Consider the following 14,919-nt stretch of genomic DNA (forward strand, 5'->3'; position numbering starts at 1 on the left):
AGGTCAAGTGGGCCACCATTCTCCAAGGTCAAATTAGTACTCTCATCCCTTCCATGGTCTGGAGATCGGGTTGCTCAGTATGTGCACACACGATAATAACTTCAGATAGCCTTGAAATTTGACATGCCATGTCTACATCAGCGACTAGTTTCAACTGTGGCAGCGTGTGAAACACGTGTGCGTTCAGCTGCTTTCCGTTGATATATTTAATGAATGTTTGTTTGTTGTTTAAAGCCACACTCAGCAAATTCCAGTTTTATGACGGTGGTCTGCACATTATCGAATCTGGACCAGACAATCCAGTGATCGATATCATGAGCATCGACACTCGCAATTGGGATACGATGACATGCATCAACCACACGATCGCCTCTCGAGTGTCTTATAATTTCACGTCAGTAAGTTATACGTTTGTCATATAAAAAGATGTCGATGGTTTTAGTTTAAGTCACTTAATGATTTTGTATTTAACGCTAGTAGGAGAATATTAAGAAGATCAATGTAAAACATGACTGTTACAGACAAAATGTACATAAAGCAATGTAAGTATATCCACTTTTTGAGTATATCCACTATTTAAGTACATCCACTATTTGAGTTTATTCAGTATTTGAGAAAATTCACTAGTGATTGATAAACACGGGCTTATGATATGATCGGAATCGTCAAATTATATCATAAAGTCGAAGGGGAGTTCTTCAAGACTAAAAGACATGAGGAATATCAACATAAGAGATTAGTTCAGATTCACCAGAATATGTCTTACATCCACGTGTGTTCTGGCAAGATACTCTCATCTTTTTGCGAACACATGGTAACATCACTAGCCGACATTGATTCATAAGCACATGCTAATGACAAAGTCGCAATCGAATAATGGACTCTTAGCAGAGATATTTTGCTTGCGGCAGGGTAGTACGTTCGTACAATTTTCGCGAACACCGTGTGTCACCAGTAATTCTCAGTGATCCAATCATATCAGGCCAATGCATTATGTTTCATCAGATAATCGAGACGAATTATTCTCTGGCGTTGACATGTGTATATTAGGAAAGGGTTTTATAGCTTTTATTTACACTAAATGAAAACATTGAGATGTCTTCAAATCAGGGTCAAGGAATAAGGTGCATCTGTTGAGTCACAGACTAGAGTGCATTCGTGCACAGTAAACACCGGCGCTTGTGTATTCTTGTTGTTGATTGTGACATTGGCTTATCGATGCAGCTGCTTACTTCGGGAAAGGCTTGACGCGTGTAACATCGAGCTACCTGTTTCTTCAATACGGTAAGAAACACACAGGGCTTATTTAAATTTTCCCTGAGCAAATCATCACATCTATGAAAAGGAAAATCTTGTTGAGAGGCATAAAAACTGCACCAAAATGCCCTTGTCTTGTGCACGAGCGTGTCAGTCTGGTATCAGCACAAGACAAGGTCAGCCAAGGAATCCAGTTCATGCTTTAATTTGAAACACTATCTTTTGTAAAAAGACTTCACGTTAAAACGTGGAAACAAATAATGTTGACAGTGCATGTACTTCCCATTGAGTTTCCATACGTCCTAGTGGTTTGTCTGGCTGAGACAAACCGGTGACTAAACACCTGAGCAACGATCCACACCATCGAGCAATCTGACCCACAATGAGCAGGGTCACAGGCCGATACCATCCGATTAATTCAGTTTCCTTGTCCGGCAAGATATGGGTTTGACAGCTTCTATTCCGACCGAGGCTGCTTATTCAGTTGATAACGGGGATAAATAGTATTTTTAGTTTTCATATCGACATGAAGCTTAATTTTAAGTGCTTGGCTTACAGGAAAAGCAGAAATAATGTAGTCAAAGGGGGAACATACTGCACACCAACCGTCTATTTTGACAGAATATTCAAAATCTGAATAAAGGACCATGGGCTTTTCAACGACGTCACTGCTGATTGTCGTCAATGTGGCAATCCTCGCTATATTCGTTGGTGTCTCCGTCTTTCCTGTTGACGACAAAGGAATTCTTTCTCCCAAACTGAGAACGACTTATGACTATATCATAGGTAACATACATATATTCGTATATTTCTGAAGTTCATCTTCAAATGACTGCTACATTTTGTACACCATCTTTTGGTTCGTTACAGTAATATCAGAACAGTTGCTGTATGATATTATAATGTAAGTATTGCATTATGTAGTTCAATTGTGGCATTACTGTTTGGACGACCACAGCAAATGATTAATTGAGGTCTGTTTTGTGTATGGATAACACAGTATTCTATTTCACAGTTGGGGCAGGGTCCGCAGGGGCTGTTCTTGCGTCCCGTCTGTCCGAGAATGGTGACGTGACCGTCCTGTTGATTGAGGCGGGCGGTGATGACCGGAACCAGAAGACGCTGGATACTCCTCTTATGGTAGCCTTGAACCCGATGGAAACATTTGACTGGGCCTATTTTACCGAACCTCAGCAACATGCACATTCAGGACTAATAGAAAAGGCAAGGTTAACAAATAGGTCTCTGAAAGCACGCACCTCCCTGTTGCCCTATTTTAGTGAAGGTCGAAGTTGCAGTTATTATTAGATCATATATTAAGATATTCACATGCACATACAGGTGTATTCGCACATGGAATTGGTCCTTGCATCATTCGTGACTGCACATGCCCTATTTTCTAGGTTCTTGGTTTGCTGATTGAGCATGCTCTGTCTGCCATGATTTGAAAGAGCGTCGCATGACTGTTCAGGAGTTTTTCACTCAGGGTTAGAACATTTAAGGCATCAGTAAAGCTTTCAAAAAGTTTTATGGTAGACATGTTTAGGGCATTTTAAAATGTGACCCACCAGTGACAAAAACTGTGATAAGATTTGATATATTTTACATTGGTGTTCCAGTAGATATCATCTTAAGATGAATTTCAGAGGGGAGCATGGCCTCGTGGTAGAGTCTTGGGAGGAAGCAGTCAGTTAAACTGTATGCAGTATGTCAGAGGGCATCGCCATGACTACGACAGCTGGGCAGCCAGTGGCAGTGAGGGGTGGAGTTACGCAGATGTTCTCCCGTACTTTAAAAAGTCGGAAGACATACAAATAGACAGATTAAAAAATTCAGGTAACTGTAAAAATACATCATTTACATTTCGCATGTCAATATTATAACCACGAGCAATGCATTGTCAGCTGAAAGTTCGATCTAGTTTAAGGCGCTTTTAGATGCCAATTTTATCCTACTTTGAAAATAGCTTAAGGTGAGGCCCGTGGTCAAGCTCGTTGACATGGTTGATGCATGTCATCATATCCCAATTGCGTGGATCGCTGCTCACGATATCAATCATTGGATCGTCTGGTCCAGACACGACTATTTACAGACCGCCGTTATATAGCTGGATCATTGCTGAGTGCGGCGTTAAGCAACAAACAGACCAAACTAATTACTGGATTGTCTGGTCCAAAATCTATTATTTACAGAATGCCGTCATATGGCTGGAATATTGCTGAGTGCGGAGTGAAACAACAAACCAACAAAACAAACCTTCTTTTAGGTGAAGATAGCTGACTCAATTTCGGATGCATAATCGGCTGAGACAAAGAGTAAACATAAAACTAAAAGTACTTTATTCGCTGGTGTACGTAAGTAGCAGTGCCGTGAAGATCAGGGGTAGAATAGGTCTTAAGCAACCTATGCTTGTCGTAAGAGTTGACTAACGGGATCGGGATTGGTTGATGCATGTCATCGTATCCCATTTGTGTAGATCGATGCGCATGATGTCAATCACTGGATTGTCTGGTCCAGACTCTATTATTTTTCAGACCACCGTCACATACCTTGAATACTGCCGTCTGCGGCATCAAATAGTAAACGAACAAACAAACAAACGTAAACAGCAGGGAAAGAGGTATTATGAGTCCTTTTTGTTCGAACTGATTGAAATAAATACTTTAAAAAATCGCCGTTACTAAATTTACGCTACCTTGTCTTGGATTTCCCGCTTTTCATGATTGTTGACGGTGTGTGAAAGATTTTTGTTTGAAATCGAGACATAACGTTTTCGTCTTATGCATCATCATTTTCAAGAATACCATAGCCGGGGAGGCCCACTGACTGTGACGGAAGTGAACGCAATACCCGTCGCTGACAACTTCATCAAGGCGGGACTTGAACTCGGGTTCAAGGAAGTAGACTACAACGGAGAAAATCAGGAAGGCAAGTGTATGTGCGAAGGAACGTACGTGTGCGTGAAGTTTAGCTGTGTCTGCATGCGTTCGTTTTTGCCTTTGTGCAGTGTGGCTGTGTGCGTGTTTGTCGGTTTTGTGTGTCTTTGCTTGTTCCTGAGAGTCTCTGGATATGTCTTTTTCCAGTTGTAGTTTTATGTGCTCTACGCCTGCCGACCTGTCTGTCCGGGTGTCAACCTGTCAGTTGTGTGTGTATGTGTCAGTCTGGCAATTTGAGTTTCTATATGATCTACTATTCAAATGTGCGGAAGTAATCGCCTGACTCTCAACAACCTTTGAATTACATCTGGAGCACATTATTGATGGAATTCTGCTCACGGCGGTTTTCCTTCAAATATGTTCTTAGTCCAGTGGAAAGGCAAAGACGCGTTGTAATTCTTTGTCAATGCCAACTGTAACTGTTTCAGGATTTAGTAGATCGCAGGTTTATATTGGTAATGGCGAACGTATGAGCACATCCAAGGCGTTCCTGTGGCCTGTGATAGACAGACCCAACCTGCACGTCCTGGCCAACAGTCACGTCACGAAGGTAGTGTATTTCAACCGTCCACATTCCTCTAGGTTACGCATTCGTAGAAAAACCAAACATTAGTTCAGTACTGAGTTTGTCCAATTGTTTTCACCAGGTAATGATACACAAGAAGACAGCGGTTGGTGTCGAGTATGTTAAAGATGGCCGCCTGTACAAAGTTCGTGCATCAAGGGAGGTAATCTTGTCAGCTGGTGCAATTGGATCGGCACAGCTGCTGTTGCTGTCAGGGATTGGGCCAAAGAAACACCTGGAGGAGTTGAAGGTGAGAAATGACTTCTCTTTACGCAGTTTTTTTGTCACAATTTAAATTAGTAGATCGGACTTGCTGTTCTCTCCAGAAACATCACAGATGTAAGTTTATTAGTTTTCATCAAGTATAATGTCACAGTAAACAGTGACCTATTCATGCTATCACCGTCCATGTATATAGTTGCTTTTATTGAGTGAATATGTTATTGAATAACTCTGCTTTTAACAATATTTTAACAATATTTGGGTAGCATCATGGTAGGTCAGCATAATTTGGAAGAGACTGACGGAGATTGAAAGGAGTTTGCTCAAATTGACACCGCTGACACTGCGCGCTTAAAACAGATGTTACATTTATCCCTTGGAACATTTTCTGACATAGCATTAGGTGATATTAAGACCAAGGCAACCTTTCAATGATCCGAATATGACCAAACTTCAGAGTTTTTCTTTTGTAGTGTCTTAATCACATTAGTTTTAGAGTAACCTCCGTGTATGGTCAAGGGTCGCTTCATATCTGCTAAATGGAGAGACGACTGTATCATTCCTACTTTTCCCTGAGCATGTGTTTATGAATCGTTATCAAATAGCGATGATACCAGGTGTTCGTGAAAAGGTGAGCGTATACTGCCAGAAGAGAATAGATCAAGAAAAGATGTATAACTTTTAACGACGTTAAATTACTGAACAGTTTTGTCACAAAGGATAAGCGTTAGACTTGAACATTGCACACTATTAGTGTTTCAGGAATTACGGTCGAATGCCGCAATCAGCACATCATCTAGTATAGTACATCTCCATTCTGTAATGATAAATACCGTGGGCCCATTCACCACATGTCTCGGAGGTGATGTTACCACTCCTGCCCTCTGTCACTAACCTATAAGTGTAAGTTGATAGGAGGGCTGCTTTTTTGCTCTTTAGCCAACTCATGCGACTGAGTTGTGTCAGATTAAATAACAATTTATTTGTTAATTGTGAGATTTTGTTCCTTAATTTGTACCTGGAGCGTGAATAAAATGCATATAAGTTCTTTAATTACTTTTCATTGTCCCCATGAGGATCCCGGCTTAGAATAGATCCCTAGCAATCTATGATGGTCTTAAGAAGCGACTTACTGATTTACCAACAACTCAAATGCAGAAATACGATCAGCTTTCAGCCTCCCTTGTGTTCAACAAGTCTCACTGTCTGATCTCTAATGCAAGAGAACCAGTAACTTCCATACATTATAAGTACAGGTGTGCCAGAGGCTATTATTTATTGTCTTTTCTTTGCATGTGTTCCTGACGGGTTTGTGATGGGTACCACTGGTGGGGCGATATACGCTTACCTTTCCGCAAACACATAGTGTCACTTTCTGATTTCTAATGTCAGGGAATCAGCACCTTCCATACATCAGTAGTACAGATGTGCATGGGCCTACTACTTAGTATAACCCCGACAAAAGTTTGGGGGTATATAGTTATACCAAGGTTCCGTCCTACCTATTTAATTTGTAACTACTGACACACTAGGCGGGTCGGGGGTATTAGTGAGCCACGCTCAGTTTTGCACTTGTTGTCTTTTCTTTGCATGTGTTTCGGGCGGGTTTGTGATGGGTGCCACTGGTTGGGCCATATACGTTTACCATCCCGCGAACACATGGTGTCACCATTCTTTGATGTTGATTCTTATAAACACATGCTTAGAAATTGGTCGGAATCACACAATGGACTATTAAGATATCTTATAACTGAGGAAATGGTTTTGTCGCTTGATTTCAATGTACAGATTCCAGTTCAAGCTAGCCTCCCAGTTGGTGAAAGCTTGCAGGATCACATGTTCCTCACCATGGTATCGAAGATTCAGAAGCCTATTTCCCTCACGAAACAGAAATTAGAGTCAACCCTTGCGTTAATCGAATATCGTGCATTGAAAACAGGTAAGATATGTTTCCCTGAAGGATTTATTCCAGCATATATCCCTCATATATTACCAAATACGCGAATTTTAATGCGTATTTTCCTGTTCAGTTTAGACTCTATGAAGTCAAACTCTTTTATCATACAAAACCACATCTTCCCATTGTTTACGAATTCTGTATGTCTCGCACCATCACTTTGGCCCGTCTAATGAAAGAAACTGTGATGTGGGCAATATGTCCATCTTAAGTAAAAGCGAGGAGACCTCTTCCATAGTCATAAGATCTTCGCTGTAATTTCAGAGATTCCACCCACAATATCGTAAAAGTTGTAAAATGTAGACACCAAAGGCTGGAGCTTCTCGGATTTTTCTCGACATCAAGGGAAAGTTGCCCGTCGAAAACATCCCTATTGTCATACATTTTTGCGGATAACTTTGTTGTGTGTGACGGTTTCATTGGTCTCTTTAGTTCTATTTCAAGATGATATATAAATGAGTGGAGGGGAATTGTGTATTTGAATATTATTGGCCCATAATTCATGTGTGTTGAGTTTGCCAATACGAGCAGAAATTCTGATTCATATGCTAACAGAAACAGATCAACAAGGAGGGGAGCACAGTTGATGTCCGTGGGGATACCTCGTTTTTGTCAAAACTTTTGATCTCCGAATTTCACATGGTTGGTATCAATGAAGTCAAATCCAGCATTTCAGAGGTGAAAGGTGATATGGACTGCAGTATGGTATCTCAGTCCGGAGTAGTACAAGCACACGCACACGCACACGCACACGCACGTCTGCTATTTAAGTACAATAATCTTGAAAGTCCAATTCACCTCACCTCATACGAAATTCGTTTTCATTTGTGACAAACTGTTGGAAAATCGTATGTTTTGACATAATTGAGCTTAGTTCTTTTCGGCAATTGCTAAAAGTCAAAAGCTAATCCTTTGAGTTTTGGAGAATTGATTTGATATTCCGCTTGTATTTAATAGTTCTGAGAATATAACGAATTTCCTTCCTTGTTTGTATTAAGGATTATGGTAAATCTTTGACATGGGGCGATGGTGGTACATTTGCTGGACCCAGCAAACAGGTCTCTTTGGTCGGATTTTAGAATCCAGTAAAAGAGGAATGGGCATTTCAAAATTTGAGTAGTCGATCAGGTCATGCTTGGCACAAATCGTAATACACCTTTGAAGATAAGCACTATTGGACCATCCTGAACCAATTAAAGTCCCAGATGTTCAAGGTATGCAGTCTTTCTGGTTCACCAGACTGCTGTGCTCCTCTTAAGATAGAAATGGTGTAGGTCCAGATCAATCCTTTCCATGTTTTGAAGGAAAATAAATTAGTTATAAACATTATAAAATCTTTTTAAAAAATGCAAACATGTCTGTTAAAAAGAGTGGCACCAAATTATTTCCATCTATTAAGAATTCAACTGAAAAGTAAATATGAAGACCATGATACGCCAAATCGTCGCTGATTTAAATAAGCTGACTCTTTATATGCTGACATAAATATTTGAGGTATGTGATGCAATCATATTCTCATGAAAGTACTCTTTGGAAGAATCGGACAAAGTAGTTTCTTCAGCCTTGAAGTGTTTCCAGTTGCAGCCTCTTTACAACTCGAGATAAACATGGTCGTCTACAAACGTGTGACGTCCGAAACATGCTCGGAGGATACATTTTAAAGGCCAGCATGGTGAAGTTAAAATATTGCTAACTGTCCAGCAAACATCATTCCTTGACGGTTCCAAAATCCGTGCATCGCGGTACACCTTCACTAGAAGGTACTTGCTCAGCCACTAACAGCTTATAACTTGCCTTTCACTGTAGGTCTTTTAACATCAAGCGGCGGTTTGGAAGCCATGGCGTTTGTGAAGACGAAATCCGACGAGCCAAGTCCAGACGTTCAGTTTCACTTTGTCTGTGCTTCAATGGACAAAAGTCTGGCCCGTCTATTTAACATTGACCAAAAGGTAAGAGTGCTTTATTTCCACAGAAATCACAATATGTTCCCAGTATCGATGGGCCCTGTCTTCGATGTAAACGACGACCAAATGGGGCACAGTTATTAAGACTGTGTTGACTGCGTGTCAGATTGAGTGAATAAATGTAATTGGAACATGAGGGTTGTATATGTGTCAAATATTACCAAAACCTACAAAATGTGACGTTATTTGACATACCACGTACTTTCTGCTTATCCAATTCTATAATGATACACGCATTAATGAGCAATGGGCAAAATTGACATTTTTAACACGGTTGCCATGTGACCAACTATACATATCTTTTATAATTAATTCTGTGGGCACTGTGAGAGCACCGTAGCTGTGGTAATCAATGAATAGGTCTTGTGGTTTCAGGGGAGATCTGACGGATGGACAGACTACACACACACACTGACGCGACATAAACGCTCATGTTTTGAAACGTCCCTTACCTTATATAAAGATCATCTACTTCTTATTTAGATAGTTGCTCATTTCAACTGGACGTATGTTAAAGAAGGTTTCACAATCTTGCCAACTTTACTCCGCCCAAAGAGCATGGGGACAATCCGCCTGAGAAGCAACAATCCGTTTGAGCATCCTATCATCGATCCCAACTACCTGTCTCATCCTGATGACGCCAAGACTTTAGTTAGAGGTGAAAACAGTTCCAGTTATTAGGGCCTTCAAGGGCAAAGCAACTACTTTTAACAACGTATTGCGGGTAAACCAATCAATTTTAACAGAGTTATAATTCGAGTTAACCAACTACTTTTAATGGGGACATACTTCTGGTAAAGTAACAACTTTTACTAGGGACATTCTTTCGGTGAAGTGGCTACTGTTAACAGATACTTACTACGGGTAAAGCAGCATCTTTTTTCCTTTGGATCTAGTTGAGGCAACATCATTTATGAAGGATCATGTGTATTTGTACTACCAAAACGAAAGAACACAGTGAACATCAGGTTTCATCATTGTAGATTTAACGCTCACAATCTTTTACGAGTATGAATACCATTGATTTGTCAGTCAAACTGTTTTTGAACTACATATAGACAAGCTGAATTAATAACGCCTCGCTCCAAAAATATACCTTGGAATATCAATTGGAACAGAAAGACATTTTTGTTCAACAGGTGTTCGCATCGTCCAGAAACTTCATCAGACAAAGGCATTCAAGGAAATAGGAGCCCAGCTTGAAGACACACCCTTCCCGACATGCAACACTATGAAGTATGACACTGATGAATACTGGGAATGTTACATCCGGGCACTGGCTACAACAGTCTACCATCCGACCACCACGTGCAAGATGGGGAAACCAAGCGACCCAACTACAGTGGTGGATCCTCAACTGAGGTGGATGAATTTGCAAACTTCAACTATTGTATGGCGTTTGTACAAATACAATCATGTTACATTGTGTTTTCACCAATCTAAAATGATCTCCAGGAGTAGATTTGACTACAGGTCAACTACATGAATATCACCTTGATGATTGTAGCTCTGATCACATCAGAGACCAGCAACTTTCTTGGACATTCAGCTAATTCTTTTAATCCTTTTCGGGTGGTTCCGTGCTTGACTGATGGACTTGGGTAAACTAACGAATGACTAACAAACCAAATAACAAACGTATGAGAGCTCTGTTACCAAGCTGCCTGATAAATATATACAACGAGCTGTGACGGGACAACCAGAAGTTAGTTTGTTATTCGTCTTTCAAACGTTTACCTGTAGGTTTATGTTGTATGTGATGTCCCCAGTGTTGTCTGACGTTGGTCGAACATGCACTAACTGACTGTCCCAATATTGAAAAAAGTGTATGTTGGAGGACGAAAAACAAAAGAGTTCGTCCTCGTAAGATATAGTTCGTTTTTCGTTTTACGAATTTCGAATGACGATTAAGGTGTAACGAACAGACTTCCAGTAGCCACTGTGACGTGTCCGTGCTGAATCTAAGTCGTCACTTTAATCTGAATGTCGTTTTTTATCAAATATTATTCAGAGTGAAGGGTATTGCTGGACTGCGAGTCGCGGACGCCTCCATCATGCCGGCCCTCGTGTCAGGGAACACAAACGTCCCGTGCATTATGATTGGAGAAAAGGCGGCGGATATCATCAAAAGTAGCAAATAAGGCTCAGGATAATCTTGCTTCCACATTTTAGATAGATCATCTATCTCTCTCTCTCTCTAATTATTGCATATCTATCTATTTTGATGTAAAATATGTTATAAAACGCTTTAGTTATCGTACACATCACATGATGTTCATCGATGGGTTTTTTTCAATATGGAGTAAAAATTAAAAATACTTCCCCCCAAACTATTTGTGTTCTTATTCGTGTGGATTTCCAATTAGGACAGCACAAAGAACATCGAACCTGTGAGTGAATGAATTCTGAACCGTTTCTAGCAATATATTCTATCAGGACAGGAGAGACCAAAAATGGGCTTCACAAGTTCACACGTGAAGAATCAAAACAAGGTATTATCACCCCATCTAAAACATTACGTGAAATTCACAATAGAATACACAATTTCACATACTACTTTCAATAAAAAACAAGTGCAAATCGCATTTACCAACCATGCGCCACAAGAATAGAAGTTGGATTTGTATTATGCATCCACTGTCTGTGTACAGCCTTCGTGACACATTTAGGATGATCTGCCTTCCTCAATAGCCGCATGCAATTTGATGGCCTCAAAGGTCGAGAAATACAGTGTTTCAGTTACTGTCAGTTCTCTCGATTGGTGACACCATTGTTTGTTGGTTTACACCACTGGCAGTAAAATTTCAGCTGCACAATCGGGTCAGGACCAGGAAACCCAGTGATCGATAGTATATACAACGTCCCATGCTGGCAGCCTACATTGACATGCACACCATGATCCTCAATATAATACTGTGACGATGCGCTCTATATTCTGTACATATCGGCCCATCAGAAACCAAAGGACATGCTTGCTCCTACCATTGATGATACCAAAATTTGTTCACATTTGAATCTGATTTGTTGTATGGCAACCACGATTGACAGACCCGTGAAGATCCGGGGTATAATAGGTCTTCAAGAACCCTTGCTTGCCGTAAAAGGCGACTATGCTTGTCGTAAGAGGCGACTAACGGAATCGGGTGGTCAGTCTCGCTGACTGGGTTGATGCATGCCATCGGTCCCAATTGCGTGGATCGATGCTCATGATGTCAATCCCTTGTCCAGACTCGATTATTTACAGACCGCCGTCATATGGCTGGAATATTGCCGAGTGCGGCGTTAAGCAACAAACAAACAAACATATTGAAAGACCATTTGCTCAAAAAGGTCGAATCCGATTTCATTATTGCTGTTACAGTATTAGCTCAGCATTTTTTGCTGAAAATGAAACTGGTGCTCTTGAATTTTCTCCAAATGTGTTTTGGGCCCTATAAGCACCTATTCCTCACATTTGCTCATTGTCGAAGATTAACCTTGGCATATACGTGTCTCCTTAGGATGACATCAAATTTTGTTTAACATATTTTGTGAGGATTTTAGTGTTTTTGTTGAACAATTGGAAATTGTTTGGTTTTGGAAAAGCGATTCTCCTGAGGAGGAGTCATGGAACTTTGGTGTAAAGTTAGTTTAACAGTTGTACGTCGCCTATGGTGCAACAATGTTTTACAAAATATACTGAACAGCATTGAAAACGCACCAGCAATAAATCTTGAAAAATTACAAAAACAACTTGAGCAATGACCGATTTTAATTAGAACAGACATAGACGGATGATTATGAAAGACGACAAAGGAAACAGGAATACCACACAGTAATTACATTTACGTCATCAGTGTAAGGAAGACACATAGGGTTAAAGTCAATATCTGGTTTGTCCGCCAATGGCAGCAACACAGGTCATGCAGCGTCTTCTCATTGATCGAATAAGTCTGCGAATAGTGTTCTGGGGCATTCCACTCTTGACGTAGTGTATCTTCAAGTTCTCTCAGGTTCCGTATTTGCGGACGACGTGAGAGGCGTTGACCCAGGTAATCCCATAGATGTTCAGTTGGCGATAGATGGGTGACAGGGCACATTATCGTTCGCTAGGCACTGTGTTGAAACACGTGCCGTGTGCACTCTTGCATTATCTTGCTGGAAGGTGTGTATATCCTGGTGCTGATGAAAGAATGGGATGACGTCATTTGCCAATATGTTATTCCTGTAGTAAAGGGCATTAACTCTTCCAGTCGAACGTCAGCATTCTGTAAATGAAAACGGGACTCATCAGAGAACAGCACACCATGCCACTCCCGCAATCTCCAATGACAATGCCTTTTGCCCCAACGCAGACGTTTATTTCGATGTCGATCAGTGAGTATGGGTCCAACATATGAACGTCGTGCAAATAGAGCTGCTTAGCCGAGACGTCGACGCACGGTGTCAGCGCTGATCAAACCCCGTCGGCCTTGTACAGTTGCTGCAGTCCTGGTAACCAGAAGTGTACGATCACGAAGATGCAGACGAACAATATGGCGATCCTGACGTGGTGTAGTTACACGACGTTGACCCGGACGTGGTCGATCTCTGGTGGTTCTTGTCTGCTGGTATCTGCTCAGTAGCCTGAAGACTGTTGAATGATGGCATTGAAACCATTGTGCAACGACTCTACTTGACGTACCAACTTGAAGCATGCACGTTCACGTTCCTCTGCTGTTAATCTTGGCATTTCTTGTGTCAGTACCCTTTACGTCTGCAGCAACAAGTGATGTGGCTTTAAAAAGTCTGTCCTTTAAAGCCCTATTCTGCATGCTTCCCGTGAATCAAAAGACGTTTTCCATGAAGTGAACGCAATTTGTTGCGTTTTGGCGATGTCGCTTACAAAAAAATTATATACATGCTGGAACTATTTAAGGTGCAATGCTGACAGAAATGTTATTGAGATGCTGCCCTTGTTGACATCTTAAACTGTTGACTACATGTACATATCAATGCCGTGGCACCATATTTGGTCAATCAGAAGGAAATTTAACTTTGGCTTATATTGGCGTGACAATAAATTTTCATGGTCGGAAAATTCATTGGGTTCAATCGGTTCTCAGGCGTATTTACTGCTGGGGTATTTGAGTAGCGTGTTAAAAACGAGATTTGGTCCACCATCCTTTTATCACGAGTGTTTTAACAGGAATACCGATCACATTGCTTTGTACCAAAAGCCCCAGATATATATCTTGTGGATTTGTTATTGTGGACAGGACAACCCAATGACTGGAAACGTAAACAACAATCCTCACAATCACTCATGATGACCTGCAATCAGCCAAGTGGCAGAGCCTGACATTCCAGATCGAAATTCAATTGCCTGTCTCCAACAGGAATGGGATGCTTGGGTCCTATTCTGAACGAGGCTAACCATGAAGTTTTCAAAGAATGATGCTTTCACTCTGACAAGTAAATCCATACAGGTGGTTGGTCTCTTGTCTTACGCCGCACTCAGCAATATTCCAGCTATATGACGACGGTCTGTAAATAATCAAATCTGGACCAGGCAATCCAGTGATATCATGAGCATCGATCCACACAATTGGGATACGATGACATGCTTCAACCAATTCAGCGAGTCTGACCACCCGATCCCGATAGTCGCCTTTTACAGTCAAACATGGGTTGCTGAAGACCTATTCCACCCCGGATCTTCACGGGTGAAACCCATACAGGGTGATATATATATATATATATATATATATATATATATACCAACTCTAAATAAGGGGACTGATGAATGGATAGTGAAGGTGCAAAGACGATAAATGTCTGGGAGTGAAGAACAATATCTTGCCCCCCCCCCCCCCCCCCCCCCCCCGATACACGCACGACGATTGATGATTTAACATTTACATTTTATTTCAACTTGAGAATACCCTTCGACAGAACACTAAAGCTGTATTCCAGCTTGATGATGTCAGATTACACACAGCAGCAAACCTACACAACAACTACATTCCGGTTCCTCTCGAGGAGTTGGCTGGATGGACG

The 14,919-nt window shown here is 41.1% G+C and overlaps 1 protein-coding gene across 1 annotated transcript; it reads left to right on the forward strand.

Annotated features, from left to right (window-relative positions):
* Positions 1 to 1,904: 1,904 nt before the first annotated feature.
* On the forward strand, positions 1,905 to 11,197 carry LOC139474266 (alcohol dehydrogenase [acceptor]-like). The gene is made up of 11 exons (XM_071257204.1): positions 1,905 to 2,043; positions 2,273 to 2,481; positions 2,904 to 3,093; positions 4,057 to 4,185; positions 4,622 to 4,743; positions 4,841 to 5,008; positions 6,769 to 6,919; positions 8,744 to 8,886; positions 9,385 to 9,559; positions 10,041 to 10,263; positions 10,913 to 11,197. Exons 1-11 carry the CDS (start codon positions 1,905 to 1,907, stop codon positions 11,040 to 11,042), a joined length of 1,779 nt encoding a protein of 592 aa, XP_071113305.1. The 3' UTR covers positions 11,043 to 11,197.
* Positions 11,198 to 14,919: the final 3,722 nt, after the last annotated feature.

Source organism: Haliotis cracherodii, unplaced genomic scaffold (genome assembly GCF_022045235.1).
Source record: "Haliotis cracherodii isolate W230 unplaced genomic scaffold, xgHalCrac1.p SCAF_3, whole genome shotgun sequence".
Classification (NCBI taxonomy): domain Eukaryota; kingdom Metazoa; phylum Mollusca; class Gastropoda; order Lepetellida; family Haliotidae; genus Haliotis; species Haliotis cracherodii.

Coding starts and splice junctions, on each gene's coding strand:
- LOC139474266 (XM_071257204.1), top strand. CDS start 1,905: ATGGGCTTTTCAACGACGTCACTGCTGATTGTCGTCAATGTGGCAATC. Junction 3,094..4,056: donor AGACAGATTAAAAAATTCAG/GTAACTGTAAAA, acceptor ATCATTTTCAAG/AATACCATAGCCGGGGAGGC. Junction 6,920..8,743: donor ATATCGTGCATTGAAAACAG/GTAAGATATGTT, acceptor CTTTCACTGTAG/GTCTTTTAACATCAAGCGGC.